Source organism: Wasmannia auropunctata, unplaced genomic scaffold (genome assembly GCF_000956235.1).
Source record: "Wasmannia auropunctata unplaced genomic scaffold, wasmannia.A_1.0 LD336090.1, whole genome shotgun sequence".
Taxonomy (NCBI): Eukaryota; Metazoa; Arthropoda; class Insecta; order Hymenoptera; family Formicidae; genus Wasmannia; species Wasmannia auropunctata.
The window spans coordinates 2176132-2195681 of record NW_012026800.1 but is presented as its reverse complement, the minus strand read 5'-3'; the positions used below and the strand labels follow the sequence as shown (position 1 = coordinate 2195681).

At 41.9% G+C, this 19550-nt stretch overlaps 1 protein-coding gene across 1 annotated transcript in view; it reads left to right on the top strand.

Annotated features, from left to right (window-relative positions):
* LOC105447887 overlaps positions 1-19550 on the top strand; it is a 40829-nt gene that overhangs the window by 16795 nt on the left and 4484 nt on the right. Inside the window, exons 2-14 of the mRNA XM_011686151.1 lie at positions 9410-9430; positions 13667-13904; positions 14127-14235; positions 14452-14476; positions 14608-14788; positions 15181-15542; positions 15993-16062; positions 16812-17129; positions 17294-17311; positions 17360-17450; positions 17844-18181; positions 18851-18964; positions 19140-19226. Of these exons, the coding sequence (XP_011684453.1) occupies positions 9410-9430; positions 13667-13904; positions 14127-14235; positions 14452-14476; positions 14608-14788; positions 15181-15542; positions 15993-16062; positions 16812-17129; positions 17294-17311; positions 17360-17450; positions 17844-18181; positions 18851-18964; positions 19140-19226 (1972 nt within the window). The remainder of the gene's footprint in view (positions 1-9409; positions 9431-13666; positions 13905-14126; positions 14236-14451; positions 14477-14607; positions 14789-15180; positions 15543-15992; positions 16063-16811; positions 17130-17293; positions 17312-17359; positions 17451-17843; positions 18182-18850; positions 18965-19139; positions 19227-19550) is intronic.

The window sequence follows — 19550 nt, the reverse complement described above, 5'->3', positions numbered from 1 at the left end:
GCAAACGCCGAAGAAACGCGGGGAAGTGTGCCGGTCATAGCTACGAAATTGCCGATCGCCAACGGCTCGAAAGGAACGTTGCGGTTGTTCGCGACATAACAGATGTTCTTTTTCTTTCGTATATCGCCGAACCGCATAATTAAGCCGCGGAATTGCATGTTAATTTAAACGACATGTGTCCGTCGCCTCGACACGAGCACTGCACGTACCATATGCTGAACGAAACGACGACGGTGCCGAGAGAGGTGCATCGAAGAGGTAATATTACATTAATCCTTCGCTGACGACGCGACGTCGCGTAAAATGGTGCAACGTTCTTGTCGCAACAACCCCCGTCGCGACAAATAACTCGTTCTCAGATAAAATAATACAAGAGATCTGCGCGGCGCGATAACATCGAGTACATTTATATTCACGTGTGCATTCAAGCGGAACTCAGTCAAAAAATATGTTTGTTCGACTGAAAAAATTCCCCCGGTAAGTTGAGCTACTATAAGTTCTTGAGATAATTTTATAAATAGTCCAGCTGGGAGCTGTTTAATAGCAAAGATATGTAAATTCGGACCTTCGAGCGAGTAGGAGTACGAAGTAAGGAGAATTAATTTTTCACGTCGTAAAGTCAACAGTCCTATTGGATAATTAATGGCCTGTCGAAGATGGGAGATGTTTTGTGCTCGCGGTAGCCGGCAGTTAAATGTCGAAGAGATATCACTGCGCCGCTGATGGGTGTCGCTGACCCGCTGACACACATCGATCTCCTCGAAATGCACACACACACGTTTCTTACATACGCGCCGCCGGCGCGCGCGGTACGCGTGTGTATGTGTATGCGCGCGCGCGCCTACCCGCGAATACGAAGGAGTGAGGTCTTTACCGTCGCGAGTCAATGAACCCGCCCGGTTCCTTTCCACCTGAACTATTTTCTCGCCTATTCGCATCGCGTGTTTATTACGTTTGTTAAAATTCGAGCCGCTCGCTCGCGCGAATTTACGTGTAGGTAACGTATATACGTAGGCACGCGGAGAAGTTTAGCAGCGAATCTCTCCTCGAACCGAGTAACCGGCGGCGGCGCGCCGGTATAAAAAGTTCTCGTAGGAAAACTACCGGCGGCTTATTAGCGGAGCCTTATACCCTTTGACTTATTTTCAAAGGGGTTTCCCCGATGAGATTCGCTCTCGCGCTCTCGAGAGCATAGTTCGAGACTATCATTACGAGTATACACACGATTTATAGCGCTCGCGGCCGGATAAAAATCGGGACGGTTATGGGAGTACGGAACGCCCGGCAACGTCGTTCAGATATAACGATCGAGATAACGACAAGATTTTAATTATCCGCGATAGGGCTCACGGCATAAATTGATCCGCAGATACGATCTGTGTGTGTGTGTGTGCCGCGAGCGCTCTTCCCCGCCGTTCGCCGATCGTGCGAAAGTGAATCCACCGTTTCATAAGCCGAAAAGATACAAACTTAGGGTGATCTGCATTCAATCGCATTTAATAAATACAGAAATGTGTTTGGCACTCCTGCGTGCGATCTCGCTCGCGACCGAAAAGTATGTTCCAAACACAGATAGATTACGATATGAAACGCAAAGAAAACAAATTCAAGATAATTATTTAAAAAAAATGATAGACGCGTCTCAGAGCATAATAATTGTTATTGCATTTATTAAAGCCACATAATGTATGAGATATTAATATCATTCCAGTAGCGGCAAAAGAAATATTTAAATTCCCGGGAAATAAAATGAAATTGAGAGATCAACACTGATAAACTATATAAAATCTGTATACAGAATTTTTTCCATTTCGCGACAAAATATTTATTTGAGATTGTTATATGATTTTGTATAGGTAAAGGATAAACTCCGCTAATATAAAATCGAGCATATAATAAACATGCATATAGATGAGCTATGAAAACAAAAAGTAGAATAATATGAACGTCTTATAAAGTTGTTCGAATGTATTACTATGATAAGGAGGTTAATTCCTGTCCCTCTATTATTATATTATTCTATATTTACGTACATATTGAAAAAAATTCCAAGTACCTATTGCGTTCTTACATTAGTTTATAAAAATTTAATCCTGGAGAGAGATGTAAAATAGCCCAACAGATAAATCATCTCACCTTAAAAATATTATACGAGAAGAAGAAAAATAAAGTAACATACTTATTAATTATAATATCTTTCTCTATTATATGTCAGATTAATATCCCCAAAGTATCACGTGACTCTGCGGGATAATATAACGAGTGGCTCAATGCTATATGTTGGTCCATTTTTCATCGTCCACGGGATGTGAATTTACCATAGAGATATTTAAGAAAAAGATACTTATAATTTTTATAATATAAAAAGCTTATAAAAGTGCACTGTTTTATTTGTAATTTTATCTTGATTTCTGTAATTTTATTTGATTCCCTTCTTTTATATTTTATGTGTCATTATTTCTTTAAATAATAAATTCGAAAATGTAATCAATTATATAATATTTGAAACATTAAGAATTAAATTCTATAATAAACTTTAATTAAATGACTTAATTAAGTTAATTATAATAATCTGTGTAAGAAATCAAATATAATAAACGTCTTTAAATATGAAATGCTAGAAATTATTTCTAAGTATTGAAATATCAAATATAAAAGTACCATACTTTATATTAAAATTGTCCAAATATTATTAATATATTGTATCTTCATGGTATATTCTCAACTGCGTTACCTGAAAATATATAACATGTTCGACAAGAAATGTGAGAAATGTGAGATATTCCTATTAGATTTGGAAGTAATATATTTTTTGTGCAAAATTTGCTCTCATATGCACGATAAACCGACAAATAAATAAGATTTCCAGGATTAAATATCTATATTTTGTAATATTCTAGCTCATCTATATTAAGATGTCTTAAGGTAATGGAATCTGTAAAATTTGACATATTTGTAATGTACGTACTCAACTTGATATTATATATATCTGCATATACATTTCACCATACATCTTGTACAGTTTTCACGAGTCCATACCTCGATTTAAGATAAGCATTAATAATTTCTCGCTCACCGATACGATGCGCAACAACGGAGTTGTAATGCCATGTTGACCTGCAACACACAAATATGAAATCCAAATTAGTACTCGAACGACACAATTAACAATTAATAATAAAAAAACAATAATAATTTTGCATACATTATACAAATATGTTATTCGTCTTTTAAAAGCAGATGTTTAATGAAAGATTATATAATTTCCGCGGGAAAATCTTCTCCGAACGTAAACTTAATTGTGTGTAGAAAGAAACTTTTTTTTATTATGTATATACAAATTATTCTTGCAGATACTTGCACGAATAATTCACAGCGATTCAAATATACAGAAGAAAAATTAATATATATTATTCACAAAGTAATATAAAAAGGATGCTCACCACAGGGTTGCTCCGTCGTCGCCCGATGCCTCCCTAGGCCTCCACTTCCTCTCAGATCAGGTCCATTGCACTAATACACAACGGTCGCGAAAGAGAAGCTAATTACGCGCGCGAGCAATTATCTAATTATCAGAGTAGCGCGCGACACTTTGCACGACACTCCCGGCGATCAATCGACGACTTTATTTTATTGCATCACGGGGCAACAACGAAGAGCGAGAGAGACGACAGGATAACGCAGGGATACGATCTGCTCGAGGTCGTCACAACTTTACGCGAACACGGCGACACGGCGCGTGTACAAATTAATGGCGCAAGAAAGACTCGGTGAATCGCGCGGGCTGCAACTTCACGCATCTCGCGAGAGAGAGAATTGTAATGCGCGCGCGGTCTCAGGACGATCGCTATCTCGCGCGAATAACATTTACCGTATGCTATCACGTCAAAACTATCGCTTTAACTTTACGTACAATAAGACGCCAAGTGGAATTAGAGTTCTATTATCCGCGACGCGAAGGAAAGCGCAGCGTCGCGTGACGCATCGGTGGCGCTTCGCGCGCCATAGATTTTCGGCTGCACGTATTTTCTCGCGAGAAGTACGCATCTCATTGCTAGCGAATCGCTCAGATACGATTGAGAGTCCGTGAGTCTGTAATGCGCAAATCTTAAACGTGATGAAGTTGAAAATCCCGCGGCTGTAATGAAACGCGTCGTGATTATCGCTCGTAGATCAGACTGCTGCGCCATTTGCGCCGATGATCGAATGTGGCGCCCTTCACTCCGTGATCTGCGCCACGACGCGAATCGAACGAACGCTCGCGACACGATCGAGAGATTAGACTAATTCACTCGTGCTACGTGATGTATACTACCTCGAATAAACGCGGAAATATGCATGTTACGGACGAGCACACTCGACGAGTCGCAATAAGCCTTCCCGTGCGCTCAACGTACGTCGTTAAGAAAGCAGCAATTGCGACTGGAACGCGACAAATTCATTCTCGCGATCCGTGTTAATTCTCTGAGTTCCCTTATCTCGCGCAAAATACCTACTTCAGGAAACGGAGATGTCGTCCCGGTATACCTACGCATCGCAGAAATCGATCATGGAGGCCGCATCGATCAATCATCGCGAGAAAATGTGAGGAAATCATCGAGCGCGACGCGCCGTGCCGCCCCGTGCCGTACCCGAAATAGTAATGCATTGCGCGGCGGCGTTGCCGGCGTCGTACCGGCCGGCGCGCGGCCGCCCCCCACCATCGCGCCACTCGGCGTGACGTCACGTGGCGCGAGGCGCGCGCCGCCCGGTGCGTGGCGCGATCAGGCGCGACGTGCGTAGCGGCCAACGGCCGGGTCACCTGCGACACAACAACAACACGGGCCGAATGAAAATACGTTCGAATGGATTACGAGAGAATTTTTCTATACGTTCTGTGGTTTTGCCTTGATCTGTGTCGAGGCGTCGCGTAGCTGTGTCCCGAAACGCGAGTGTCGTATACTCTGTGAACCAAGTGTGTCCACCAACTTGGCGATTATAGGATTAGCTTTCACACGATTCGGCGACCGAGAGGCATTGAGGCGACGGTTCCGTCGAAGCACAGGTACCTTCGCGTGATTTATCTGTACGGAATTCAGATTGATGGAAATTATAAGTTATCGTTTCGCCGGGATGGATATTTTGTATGGATATCGTATCATAAGCTTAATACGCAAGTGATCTTTCGTTAATTAATGTTACTTAGATTTCAATATATGTACATTATGTAGAATTTCTTGTCAGAACTTATACGACAGAGCTCTGCTTGTAATTTCGTGTGCTGCGTAATGCGAGAGAAATTTGGAAAGTTGAAACACGTACATGTATATAAAATATGTTAAATTACGTTATTTATATAAGTTAGAAATTCTAGAATGTACAATACACTATCTCGCTAGAAATACCTAATTTCGATGTCGATTCGACCAATCGATTCTGATTGAATAATTTGAAATATACGATTAATAATATAAAGTTAATTAACATATAATTATATAAAATATAATAAATTCTTTTTTTATATTCGTATAATTATTTTACCTAAGAAACATAATAATTATACAAATGTAAAAAATTCTATTTATAATTTTACATAATAATTAAACGAATATAAAAAGAATTCTGTTTGTAATTTTATGTTAATTAATTTTATATGATTAATTATATATTATTTTTTGAATGTAAAATTCTCTCGCATTACGCAGCACACGAAATTACAAGCGGAGCTCTATCGTAAGTTCTGACACGAAATTCTACATATATGTATTGGAATCTAAGCACACCAACATTAACAAAATATTAACTCAAATATTCACTCGCATATTAAAGTTATGTTCATACAAAATACACATTTAATTATATATATATTTATTTATATATTATATATATATTTCCTGTATATAAAATTACAAACGAAAATCGTTTATATTTACAAAATTCTCGCTTTTTGAACTTTATACTGATTTTACAATTTACATCTATCGCTCTCGAATTGACAAAATTAAAATAAATTAATATATACATATATTTATATATTAATTAATATATATATTAATATATGTATACATATATAATTTATATATATAATTATATGAATAAAATTCTGTTTTTATATTTGTATTATTATTTTATCTAAGAAATATAATAATTCTACAAATGTAAAAAATTTTATTTATAATTTTACATGTGAGAATATAATAATTAAACAAATATAAAAAAAATTCTGTTTGTAATTTTATATTACTTATTTCTTGAATGTACGATACATTCAATTATATATTCCCTGTATATAAAATTACAAATGGAATTCGTTTACATTTGCAAAATTCTCGCCCTTTGAACTTTTTACTGATTCTGCAATTTACATCTAACACTCTCGAATTGACAAAAATAAAATTAATATATAATTATATAAATAAAATTCTTTTGTATTATTATTTTATTTAAGAAATATAATAATTCTACAAATTTAAAAAATTCTATTTATAATTTTACATTTGAGAATATAATTAAACAAATATAAAATTTTGTTTGTAATTTTATATAATTAATTTTATATTATTTTTTGAATATGAGATACATTTAGTTATATATTCCCTGTATATAAAATTACAAAGGAAATTCATTTATATTTGCAAAATTCTCGCCCTTTGAACTTTTTACTGATTTTTCAATTTACATCTATCGCTCTTGAATTGACAAAATTAAAATTAATTAATATATAACTATACAAATAAAATTCTTTTTTTAAATTTGTATTATTATTTTATCTAAGAAATATAATAATTCTACAAATATAAAACATTCTATTTATAATTTTATATTTGAGAATATAATTAAACAAATATAAAAAATTCTGTTTGTAATTTTACATGATTAATTTTATATTATTTCTTGAATGTAAGATGCATTCAGTTATATATTCCCTGTATATAAAATTACAAATGGAATTCGTTTATATTTGCAAAATTCTCGCCCTTTGAACTTTTTACTGATTTTGCAATTTGCGTCTGTCGCTCTCGGATTGACAGTGCGAATTAATCATAACTCGGGAACTCATGCGGGCATTAAGACTTTCAATTTTAATTAAAGGTTCGTGATATCGCAATAAAGAAAAGCGAAAGAGATACCTTGTACATTAATAACAAATAAGCACGACCCACTTTTGCAGAGAGCAAAATCGGGCTCCCAGAATATTATATAAGACTGAAAATCGCTGATGCAAATTACGGTCGGTGGGATGAGTCATTTACCGCGAATATTCATCTCACGGCCGATTACAAGTTAATTAGTCAGCGTAACAACAAGTTAATAATAAATATCGTCCGACCGTTACGCGATGATCGTTTTGCTAATCGGACCGGCTTTTGCTTGTATATATTTTAACTGTATTTTCTCGCTGCAGTACAAAGAGATCTCCGTGTCGCGTCGCGTCGCGTCGCGTTGCGTCGCATCTTTCCGGACATGGGCGTGAGAAATGGGAAGAAAGGGAGGAAAAAAAGAGTTCAGCGCGGAGAGACACACAGGCCTTCGCAGCGTTGCCGCTAGGTGTTGCCTTAATTGCTAAAAAATGCAGGTTTAGTGGAAATTACGATGCACTTTAGATAAGCGGGCTTACGTGACGAACGGATGGAACACCGAGAAATTAAATATCCGTTGTATAACCTACATGCCTCCTCGCGGGGAACGGTCTTGGCGCGGTCTTAATAAGGTGTAACATTATGCAATTACTCCATAAGTAGCTCGGCAAAAAATCATTCGCGATTCCATCTGATGGGCTAGCGATTCCGCCGTAATAAATCACCCCGCGTTCGGCCCAGCCGTTTTCCAATCTACTCTGATGGACGGAACGGCCGCGTATAAACGCGCGCGGTCCATTTCATTCTCATTAAATTAAATTTCATTTTCAGTAAATTAGAATCGTTCGCGCGTCCACTTTAGACGATCTCTCTACAAGTGGAATTTCGCGTTCAGAATTACGACGAGAGCCCCACTTGTAATTTGTGCCGCGTTTAATGCGAGAGAAGCATTTGCGAAAATTAAAGATACATGTATAGAAATGCATTTATAGAAAATATATTAAAATGCATTATACGAATATTAAAATTATTATATAAATTAAATATTAAATTATTAAAATATTAAAATACATTATATGTTCGAATAATGTATAACAATACAAACAAAATTCTTTTATATTTGTAGTTCTTGAATACAAAATTATAAACAGATTTCTTTTATAATTACACAATTATTTCTCTCTCTTTCTCCCTTGAATATAAAACTATAAAGAGTTCCTGAAGTCCGACATAAATTATAGACTGTCTAAAGTGGATTTAAAAAATAACATTGCTGAGTCATTTCCTTCTCTGAGATATACCTCGCATATCTGAATGTTTATACAGGCATTTCCGTATTTTTCTCGCGACGTAATTGGCGTAGACGGGATTTCACGTGCGGATAATAGATCGATGCCACGCCTGAAGACACGCTTGAAGAGTCCGCGCGCCTGCCTTGCAGAAATATTTCCCAAATACTTAGTTGATCTGAAGAAAGGCGATGGAAGGCGGCGGGGATGCGCGATCGGGCAGCGAGCGCTCGCGAAATTATTGCGTGTGGAACTCTCGCGAGTATACCGTTAGCCGCAACGAAGAAATTATTTACCATCCTATCGGCATTGTGCCGCATTAAAGTCCGGCCGCGGCCGGATACCGAAGAGACCGAGCCGAGAGTAGAGAGACGGGCTTGAAAACTTTACTGTCAGGAGATGATCACCGTTACCGTTCACCGCAAACACGGCAATGAGCTCCGTGCTTCTTATCTTTTTCTCTGCGACGTTCGCGACTTTTCTCTCTCTCTCTCTCTCTCTCTCTCTCTCGCTCGCTCGGTCGGTCGACAAGCGCATAAAAGAAACTTGTAACGAGGATTGTAAATCGTTAACGCATCAAAAAGAATCCCGGAAACGAGTAGTTCCATTCGCCTTTTTTTTCCCCCTATCCCGCGCGACTGTGGGACTTTCCCTATGTTCGATATTCCGCACGATTTATCATCGGCAACGGACAACATCGGTTCGGATCGGCCGCGATCAAGTGTCACTTTTCTTGCTTTCTAAATCAATCGCAAGAAACTGCCTTCATTAAAGCGCGTACCGCGGGCTACGCTCTCGTCATTTTTAATAGAGAGCTCCTCGTGTACGCCATTAAAACGATAGAGAAAAGGGAGACAATCGAGACATCACGTCGGCACACACGTGATTGTCGAATTCGAACGTTCGCTCCGATTTTATCTGCCTCGCATGAACGATCGTTAATCATAAATCGAGGGATTATCGTCTTTCTTTCGCGTCGGATAGAGCCTGTCATTTTTTTTTCTTCCTTCTGCAGAAATTGCTGCGCGACGTCACACGAATCCGTGACCCCCACCGGGGGAGAGAGGGGGGGGGAGGGAGGGGGTCGATGATCGGAAACCGCGAAAGCCCGGTGTGGATCAACGACCAGACAGCGCGCGAGAGTAAATCGATCGTTCGATCGATCGAAGGTGCGCGGATTCCCCGGATCGAATGGAACGTGGCCGGTCGCGCGTGAAGGGAAGAAACGCGAAACACGTCCGATTTCTTCCGTCTCTCTTTCTTACTCCGCGACTTCACGCCGTTCTAGGCACCGGCCGTGCATAGTTAAGCCGGCAATTCGGCCGTGACGAAAATGAAATTTACTCGGAGGGATACGGCCGCCGCGCGTCCCGCGCGTACCCCGCCTCCTCTTGTAAACGAGCGACATTGCATCGGCACGCGAAATTTGCATGATCGTCATGAGTCTCGCGCACGATGAAATCCTTTATCGGACGGACATAATAAAAGCTATAGCGGATGACGTGTAGGCATGAATTTCGTGAATCGATACCGTGAAACTGGAGCGATTCGCTGTGACGCAGTTAGAGAAAAGGTCCTATATATTTGAACGTGCAATTTGTAACTTGTAATACCTACGTAACATGTGTTCTGCTTCCACAACTGTATACGGGGGCTATAGTTGCTCCAGTTGGAAAGCATCGGAGCGTGGATTCCATAATGATTCGAGTCAACTGGAACAGCCGAGACACAGACTACGATAACCAGTATTATTTTCACTTGTAGACGAAGTCGAAATCGCGTTGGAAAACAATTCAGTGATTTTACAATGAAGAAGGATAATAATACAATAGAAATCGGAAAGTTAATATCCCATTGTGCTTGAGAAATAAAAAGAATAATTGTTTACGTTTCTAAGCCAACGATAAGATTTTATCATCTTTATGGTAACGTCAAGCGGCATTTCTTTTATTGTACTTTTTAAAACGGTGCAAGTTTAAACAATAATAATGCCTTCCCCCCCCCACCCCTCATTATTGAGCATCTTTCGATATTGCTATCCGGCGTCGCGTTACGCAAGTCCGACCCGGTTCGGGACGGGCCTTTTCATTCTGCAAAACTGGTTCGAAACGAATGCTTTTGAGAAGAACGAGTTTGAAACCGTGCAGACATTCCTGAACGGCTTATTACTAATTTCGTGACATAAAAATCGACATACGTCCCGCCGTGCGTGCGTGCGTGCGTGCTGTACACGCGGCGATAATCCGTTTCAAGAGAGGAGATTAGCCGTATAAGCTGATACGCGGTTACGAAGACCGTGAGGCGAATCGCCGGCGGTACTTTAAACACGTCTGGTAACAATTTGTCAACTTCTGGTTCGACTGCTTGCTACCAGTTCTAAAGTTAGATACCGAGGCACTCGCGGCAACACGTGTACATCGCTCGGACGTACCTGGAGTGAATGTAAAGAGCGTCGTTAGAGAAACACAATGAAATAAATTCCGTAACTTCTTCAGTTTCGAGAGCTACTAATTTTTAAAATGTTTTGAGTAAGAATATATATTTTTTTAAGTTTTATATCCATCTCTATTTCCTATTTCTAAATACATGTTAATAAAATAAGTAAAAAAAGAAAGCAGATGTATATATTTTTAATTTAAATTCAATTCAATTTGAAGGTACGTTAAAATATATAAAGATTTCTAGTCTTTGAACACAGAAGATTGCTAAACCGCGCGACCAGGAATAAACGCCCAGAAGATTGAAGTTGTCCTCATTTGTTGAATCACGACTTTGGGGAACCTAAAAGCCGCGTTGGGTCTTAAAAACATTATTTTACTTTTTACTTTCCATTTGTGCAATATGCGTGCAACGAGATACAAGCGCCAGAGGTACGGTCATGAGAGCCGCAAAGGACGAGAACACTCGTCGTCAGGGCGTGCCTTTCCGTGTTCTTTGCAGCCTTGCATCAACTTTCTCCGCATTGTCGGCGAGCTGGACGTTCCTCGCCATCCTTCATGCCTCGCTATTACCATGCTATTACCATGATGCACGGGCAGAAATTTAATAGCAATAATAAATATCGCGGCGCGCGCGAACGCGGGTGGGAGATAAGAAAAATTGATCGCCGCGATAACGGTGAGAACGGTATGAAGCTTGTAGTAATATAAGTAAACGAAACGCATCTCTCGAACGTCCCGGCTCTCTCCGAGTCTCTGGCTGTCCCGCGGTCGACCTAAACTCGTCCCTTCGACACGGATTAACATAAGACGCGAGCAGAATTCGTAATCGATGATTCAGAAAAATGTCCTGTTACATTTTACACGTGTACCGTCAGTCAATTCAATCGCGACGAATTCCGAGAGCGTCGTAACTCATACTTGAAAACAATGGCGTGAGAAAGGTGTAACGCTATTCAATGAGTTCTTCATTTCGAACGAGATTTCTTGGTTAATTTCTTTCATGTAAGTGTATCTGTATATCTGATTTTGACTGTAAAGAGAGATCGTGTGCGTCTCCTCGAGCCTCCTCTTTTCTGTACGTTTCGCTATCCTCCTCGGTGAAATTTTCTCTCCCGTTAGCTCTTTCGACACGTTGTACCCTCGGGAGGCGACGAGGAATTAGCATAGTTCGTGAGCGGAATCTCGAGTCTCGGATTAATACGTGCATATGAGTGTATCACGACGACGATCGCGATCGTGACGCGGGCGGGTCACCCGGGCGCGTCGGACGGACGGACGCGGCCTGAGGAAGAAGGTGTTACGTATATACGTGTGTACGTTACACGGCGCGTCGTGTTTGCGTTAGTCGTGTAACACTTTCAGGGCTCGATCGTCAAACGGTGATATCGACGACCGTAACGGTACGTCTTTCCGTGCGGACGCGCGCGTTGTGTCGCGGCGCGGCGCGTCCCCACGCCCGCGAGGAACGCCGCGCGCCACGTGCACTTATTGTCTTCTCTCTCTCTCTCTCCCTCTCTCTCTCTCTTTCTCTCTCTCTCTCTCTCTCTCTCTCTCTCTTGCCTCCGTCGCGATTGCATAATAGATCTTCCGGCACGAGGTAGCAATTTGACTTTTGTTGAACGCTGCAGTTGTTCTCTCTTTCTCTCTCTTTCTCCTAATCGTCGCCGGCGCGCTCGAACGCCCTCCCGGGGGGGGGGACCCCATTACATAAAAAAGGTGCGCGATTAAACGCGCGAAAATAAAATTGCGTTATCCCACGCCGTTATTACGCAACGCGGGATTCCGGGGATGTCAGCGCGGGCCGCGGAGTAAATAGTTATTATCCCACGACCGAGCGCGGCAATCCGCGACTATCCGATTTCCACGTGCGTTCTCACGGCTGTGTGTCTGCTCCAAAAATTCATATTCCGAACGCCCGATGAAGATCCGCTGTGCAGCACGATAGAGAGCTCCGGTATTTAGCCAGACATTGTTTCGCGAAGAAAGAACGGTGGGATGAACGGCTGGAAGATGACAATACGGGGAGAACCCTTCGAACGAGGTCTCGCTGCAGGCGACCTTCTTGAGTCAGCCTCCTCCAAACCAATTTGGAGCAGCCTCCCTCTCCCGAAGGGACTTAATGACTGTCATTTACCCGGTGTCATCCCCGGTGTCGTCCCCGGTGTTCTACAGCGTTCGCGTTGTCGCCTCATGTCGCATGCAATCTTTTCAATGTCCGTCGGAAGATGGATTCTCGGCGTCATTAGCAAAGTGTCCCCCTTCGGCCTCCTCCTCGGCTCTCCCCCCCCCCCGAGTCATTCTCCCGTCCGTCTTCCTCTTTCTCCTTCGAGCGCGGAATTCTTCGCGACTCCTTCACCTTGCCACCACGTTCGCTTCCTCAGCTCGCCTTCCTTCCTCGCGCCAGGTGTGGTCATTAATTTCACAGCGCGGTGGAAAAAGGTCGGCGGGGGACGAACAAAGGTACGGAATCGTCCGCTCGCTCATCGAAGCGAGGGGGGGAAAATGAGAATCCTTGCGAAGACAATTGCTAGCGAAGGCAAAATAAAACCGCGACGATGCAGCCGCGGTGCCGAGAAAATATTTATCTTAAACTTATAAAATAAAACAAATAAACATGTGCAATATGTCTCAATAATACACGGAATAAAATGAAAAGATGTTATTTTACACGAAGTATATTTTTTATTTTGCGAAATTAATTGAAGTACTTTGAAATAATAAAGCCTCGAAATTTCCCTCGGCCACACTCTTGAATTATTGAAAGCTCTTAAAAAAAAAAAAAAGGTAATTGAATTTTCTCACCGACTTTTTATGCTCGACCTGGCAAGGTACTAGGAAACGACGTTATTTATATGCGTCCTTTTTACGACACCGACAGGTCGGGTGGCTCCTCTAGCGCGTCAAGTGCTGGCACGGGATCGTCGACCGGCGGAGGTCCTGGGAACCCGGCGGGAGGCGGCAGGATGGCCGTCATCGGCGTGACCAGAAACGTACGTCTGAGGCGTCGCGGTAACGCCGGCTTCGGTTTCTCATTACGGGGCGGACGCGAGTACGCCGCCGGATTTTACGTCAGCGACGTCCAGCCGGGTGGCGAGGCTCACAGAAATGGATTGAGGGTAATTATCTCTAATCAGTACCTTTTTTTTTTTAAATTTACAATTATCTATGATTATTTCCATATTTTATTTATTTCTAATATTTCTTTATCTTTATATATTTCCAATATTATATTATATTATTTGACGATTGTGTGACTTGTTCTGTAATGCTAACTAAATGAAAATTGCAAAGAGATCGCGTTGGGCCTAACAATTTCGCTTTCGTCCTGTCGCTTTCAGGTAGGCGATCAGATCCTGAGGGTGAACGGTTACCCGGTGGAGGACGCCGTTCACCAGGAGGTCGCGCTCCTTGCGAAGAATCAGCAAGTCCTGGTTCTCAAAATTCGAAGTAACTATCTCGTTTCCCATCTTTAATTATCTCTGCTGCGAAGTATATATATAGTACTTCGAAGCGTAAACTTTCATTGTAACGCGCCGCGTAGAGAGATAGACCTCGCTGATCGGAATGAAAAATAATTAATAACAGTAATACGCGCGGCGTGTTGCAATAATCTCTATCTCGTCGCTGATAGCGAAAATTTATGACTTTCGATTTGTATTGCAGGCGTTGGGATGATACCCGTAAAAGAGTAAGTATCGAAATTTAATTAAAACCTTGGGCGCGCGTGCGTACGTGCGTTTCTTTCCCTATTTTCTCTTTCTCTCTCTTTCTCTCGATCGACATCCTCTGTTATAAAAATCGCTTACGATTCTTGTAAAGCAATCCAAACGATCCGGTTACCTGGCACATGGTGCAGCAACAGCAACAGCAGCTGCAGTACAACGAAACTGGTTTAGGCGGTGTGCCGAGCGCAGAAGTCAGAATTCGGATTCTCGTCGGCGAGAAGGGTCGCCTGGGCTGCGGTGTTTGTAGAGGCATCGTACCTGGTCTCACCGTTCAGGTTAATAGCATCCTAATTGGACATAGTCATGTCGCATGTAAAAGCGCCTTGACATTCTTGAGATTTTTCCCTTGGTATCGCGAAGATTATCCTACTTCAATTAAAATCCTTCTTAGGAATTATTCGGGTAAGATAAAAGAACGGAAGACGCGTTTAATCTATTGCAAAAAAAAATAAACCTCATTATAAAATTATTTATTTAATATAAATATATATTAAAAATCAAGATATATGGATTGAAGTAGACTCGAGTAAAGTAACGAGGTTCGTCTACTGCGAACTCTTACGCTTGGGATTTGACATTTTTATAAAAAGTTCGCATTCTATTCACGCTCGCGCGCGAAATGAGCGGACGGGGCCATTAGTTTTGCCTATAAAAAGCGAACCCTTAGGGCACGAGGGAAGGCGGTCCCGCGCGAGCGGCCGGCCTGAAGGCCGGCGACGTGATAATCTGGTGCAACGGGCAACGACTCACCGATCTTCCGTTCGAGCGGGCCATCGAGGTGATGCGCAGCTCGGCAATCCTCGACCTCGTGGTGCAACGGCCCACGTCCCCGAGTCACCTCTACGACTGTCCCGAGCCGTTGTGGACCCGCGGCTCCAGCGGCTACGACTCCGAGACGTCCAGCGTGGCGGCCGCCAGTCCGCCGCCCCAGCATCAGAACAACCCGTCGTCCTCGCCGCAGCATCACCACCACGACGGCAGGATGCACCAGCGGTATCCGCGCGACGACGCCTGCAACCGAAACGGCAGGTCAGTTGCGATCGGTTACTTCGATTATTTTGTTAGAAAATCAGTCCGTTTCCGTTTAATTAATTACGTTTGAAACGAATCGTTAAACTTGCCGGACGTTAATATCGATTAATATTGCCGGTTACAATAATCGCCTGCATGCGGTACGCGTTATGCACGCGTGTCTTTTCCGAGCGGTCGCCAACCGTTATCGAGTGCCATCAATGAATTTGCACCGGGAGAAAGTCGGTGTCCATTAATAGGACACTCGGCGATAACGATCGTAGAGTCCGCCGCGGCGCGAATTCCTTGCCGCCACGTATATATAAACATTCATCCTGTTCCTCGTGTTTCTCCCCGCGGCGCGGCGGCGTGTTCTCCCGCGAATTCCGTTCTTTAGAAATCGGCACGGACGCTCGCTTGCATAATCGGACAGATCCCCGCTTGATTTCCGCGCGTGACGTGTTGTAGGATGTGCTGTCCGCTCGCCCTGTCGACCACCAGCTGCAGTTCCTCCTCGGAGTGGGCGCACGTGGATCAGGTAAAGGATTGCAAGCTAGATTATCTGATTATGTTCTGTATTATACATATATATACGCAATGCAAAACTCTTCAAAGTGATTTCTTGTTAACAGCTTTTGTAGAAAAGGAAACAGCATGAATTAAATTCTGCTCTATTAGGGTTCGAGAATCAATTCACAAAGAGATTTAATTTACAAAATCTAAATTTACATATCTTCTTTACCTCGATTTGTTTTACCTCTTATCGAAATGTTGTTTTAATACTAGTACCATTGGCAGCGCGTTCTAGCGCGATAACAAGCGGTTGCAGTAGCTTATCAGCCTTTACCGTTACGCACCGAATAACAACACGTTTATTATTTCTAGAAAAGCAGAACGTGTACAACGAATACTTGAATGTTTATGTTAATTCTAAAATTTCTATTACATTAACCGCTCTTGAATAATCGCATTAATTGTATAAAATTCATCTTGATTGCATCTTTAGAAATTAAATTTTATATAAATTAAAATTAAATTCTACTTATTGTGTAAAAAATAATCGTTTTAATAACCATTGGAATAATTATTGGACTCTCTTAAATCTTCTTTTAAATAAAATGCTTAATTTTCTCCAACTTTTGCGCTTAATAATAAAATAATTATTATAATTATGTATTCTGTTATCCAATTCGACATGCTTTTCAAGGTATGAGACCGCTTAAAAGACGAGAGATGCAACGCCTCTCTTTCTCTCTCTCATTGGGATTTAATTTGACCGTTTTCTAGGCGCCGGAATGGTCGCGTAAACCGAATAACACAACCGTGATTCGTGTTAATCAGAGCTCGAACCAGAACCAGAATCACCGGCCTGTATTGGGCGGGCAGTATCACTTCAATCCGCGCGGCAATTACGATGATGACATCGACAATGAGCCGCTTTACGATCCCGTGGCGCCCAGGATCGACTACGAGGTGCACGATTTCGACGCGAATCCGCGGGACGAGGCGAATCGGCGGCTGGCCTATCGGCGAGATAACGCGAGGCAGCAGGACGTGATTTATGACGGGCCCGCGGACGACTTGCCCATGTACCATGGCTCCAAAGTAAGGAGGATCTACATATACACATTCGCCACGCGATCTGTTTTCATTATTGCGCCATTTCTCATCTTTAAAATGTTGCCTCGTTAGCCGATCGGATAAGCCGGTCTAATTAAATATACGAGCGAGATATGTTAAACGTGCCGCGAATAATTTTCTGCGTTCAGGAGAACGGCGTCCAGGCGGTCGGCAATCGGCTGACGGACCTGCAACTCATGCAGCGACCGAGCGAGGCCGAGAGGAAGACGATAACGACCGTAGAGGTGCATCAGTCGGTTTGTCCACCTGCACCTCCGCCGCCGCTTCCTTACAAATGGCCAGCAGGTTTGACGGCTTTTCCTCGCAGCATCGTTAGAATAATAACTGACCGCGTTCGCGCTCGAGCGCCAAGTTGAAAGAAGTCCTCTTTTCCGCTGTCGCGCTTTCGTTCGAAAACATAGATATTTCAAGTTCTTCACGGCCTTCTTTTAATGAATAAAATTACATCTCGTCTCTCGTTAAAAGAATTGAGAATATTTTTACACTTTTTTATATAAATAATAGAAATTGTAAATATGTTTACGCTTACTTTCTTAAATAAATAATAGTACTATTTGATTTACGTTTATATACCTTTCGATATTTAAATAGAGATTAAAATCTCGAATTTGAGAGAATCATCCGCTTCTCTGATGTTTCACATTGCAGTCACGGGTCACCGTGTATCTACCGTTACAGAGACCAAACCAATGAACGCCATGGGCATGCAAATGGGCAGCACCATGTCGATGGGCAGCACCGGCTCGACGGAGACCGAGTCGAGCCTCGAGTCGTCCTGCAGCAAGGACTCCGCGTCGACGTCGTCGTCCCTGTCGACGTCGTCCTGCGAGCCGGCGTCCACCGTCTCTTATGGATCGGCCGCGGGCGGCGGATCCGGCAGCGTCACCAGCAAAACGACGGAGAGCTCGACGGCCACCTACGCGACGCCGCGCAAGGACGTCGCCAGGATGTCGCCGATCGCCAGCACCGATCTGAGCACCGCCATCACGCAGGAGTTGCAGAGGCGAGCGCAGCAGGTGAGATCGATCGAGCATTGAAAATAGAATCGCGTATCGCGGATCTTCTTCTGCGATAAGATCGCTAAACCGCGAGGACAATTCGAGAGCGCAAACACGAAACGTAATTCCCAACGCAATTCTTATAATGCTCTATTATCGCGCGAATCGCAATCAGGACGCTCCTTGTCTTCCCTCACGTTGAACGTGAAGTTTTCATAATTTCTTAATCTCCAATCGTTATTTTGCAACGATATCTTTGCGATTAATCCGTTTATCTGCGATATCTTTCACGTTTTATGATCTCTTCGTGTCTGTTGCGATTGAAATTGATGAGCATTATCAATGAGTATTATCAATTGTGAAGTACTTAAGATATAATAAGATATAATGTGCCGCAAAAATCTAATCTTTAAATTTCTTCTAATTTAATCTTTTGTCGATCGACATCTGGATGATCTGTCATCTTTACATTGAAATTGTTTTTCTTAGAACTATGATTTCTTGATATTTACCGTACAGATACATTTTTAGAAATGTCTAGGACAAATTACGTTCCACGAGATATCGCTATACTTTTTAATTTTCAATTTATCTTGATAATTAATTACTTTCAACTTATCGCTACATTTATTTACACCCGTGTTTCACCACGTATTTATCACGTATTGTTTTTTTTTCTTCTTGCAGAGGATGAACAATGCCGCTAAAGCGGAAGCGCCAAAGGAAAGAGCTCCGGACAATCGCAAGCCTCAGAATCCCGAAGCTCTGAGATCGCAGGAGCAAAAAGTCACACACGACAAGGTCAGATGCTTGCAATTACGTACAGGCAATTAGTTACGCATATACAAATAGTCTATAATTCGCGTGCAATCCTTAACTGAATAATAGCTGCATTGTGTGCGTTATTTTTAAATCCGTCGACTAAATTCGAAAATTCAATGATCAAATTGATATTTTATTGTTATTTTTTTCTTAGCTGATGGAAGAGTTTAAGCGTGCCCACCAAAAGATGTTCAATTCTGCTCAGCAAAAGGCTCAGTCCTCGGAACAGGTGCCCAAGGACGTTCAGGAGAAGGTGAGAGAAAATAAATTTTTATTTTGTCAGTTTTTTTTTTTTTTTTTATTTAAATTGCGCGACTAAAATTTTGAGGTACAATAAAATAATATTTTATCTCTAAAATAACAGTCCCTCGATATTGTGAAGCTTTAAAGAAATAAGCGGCAAGAATTTACTTATCGACTTCACCACGTGGAATCCGAAATATAGCTCCAACCTTCATGCGATAACAATAGTCTACCTGACGCCAGTCTGATGTACTGTTCCAGTGATAAGCGTATATCTTTCAGGCCGATTAGTGACGTAACGTACTGCACGTAATTGCGATCA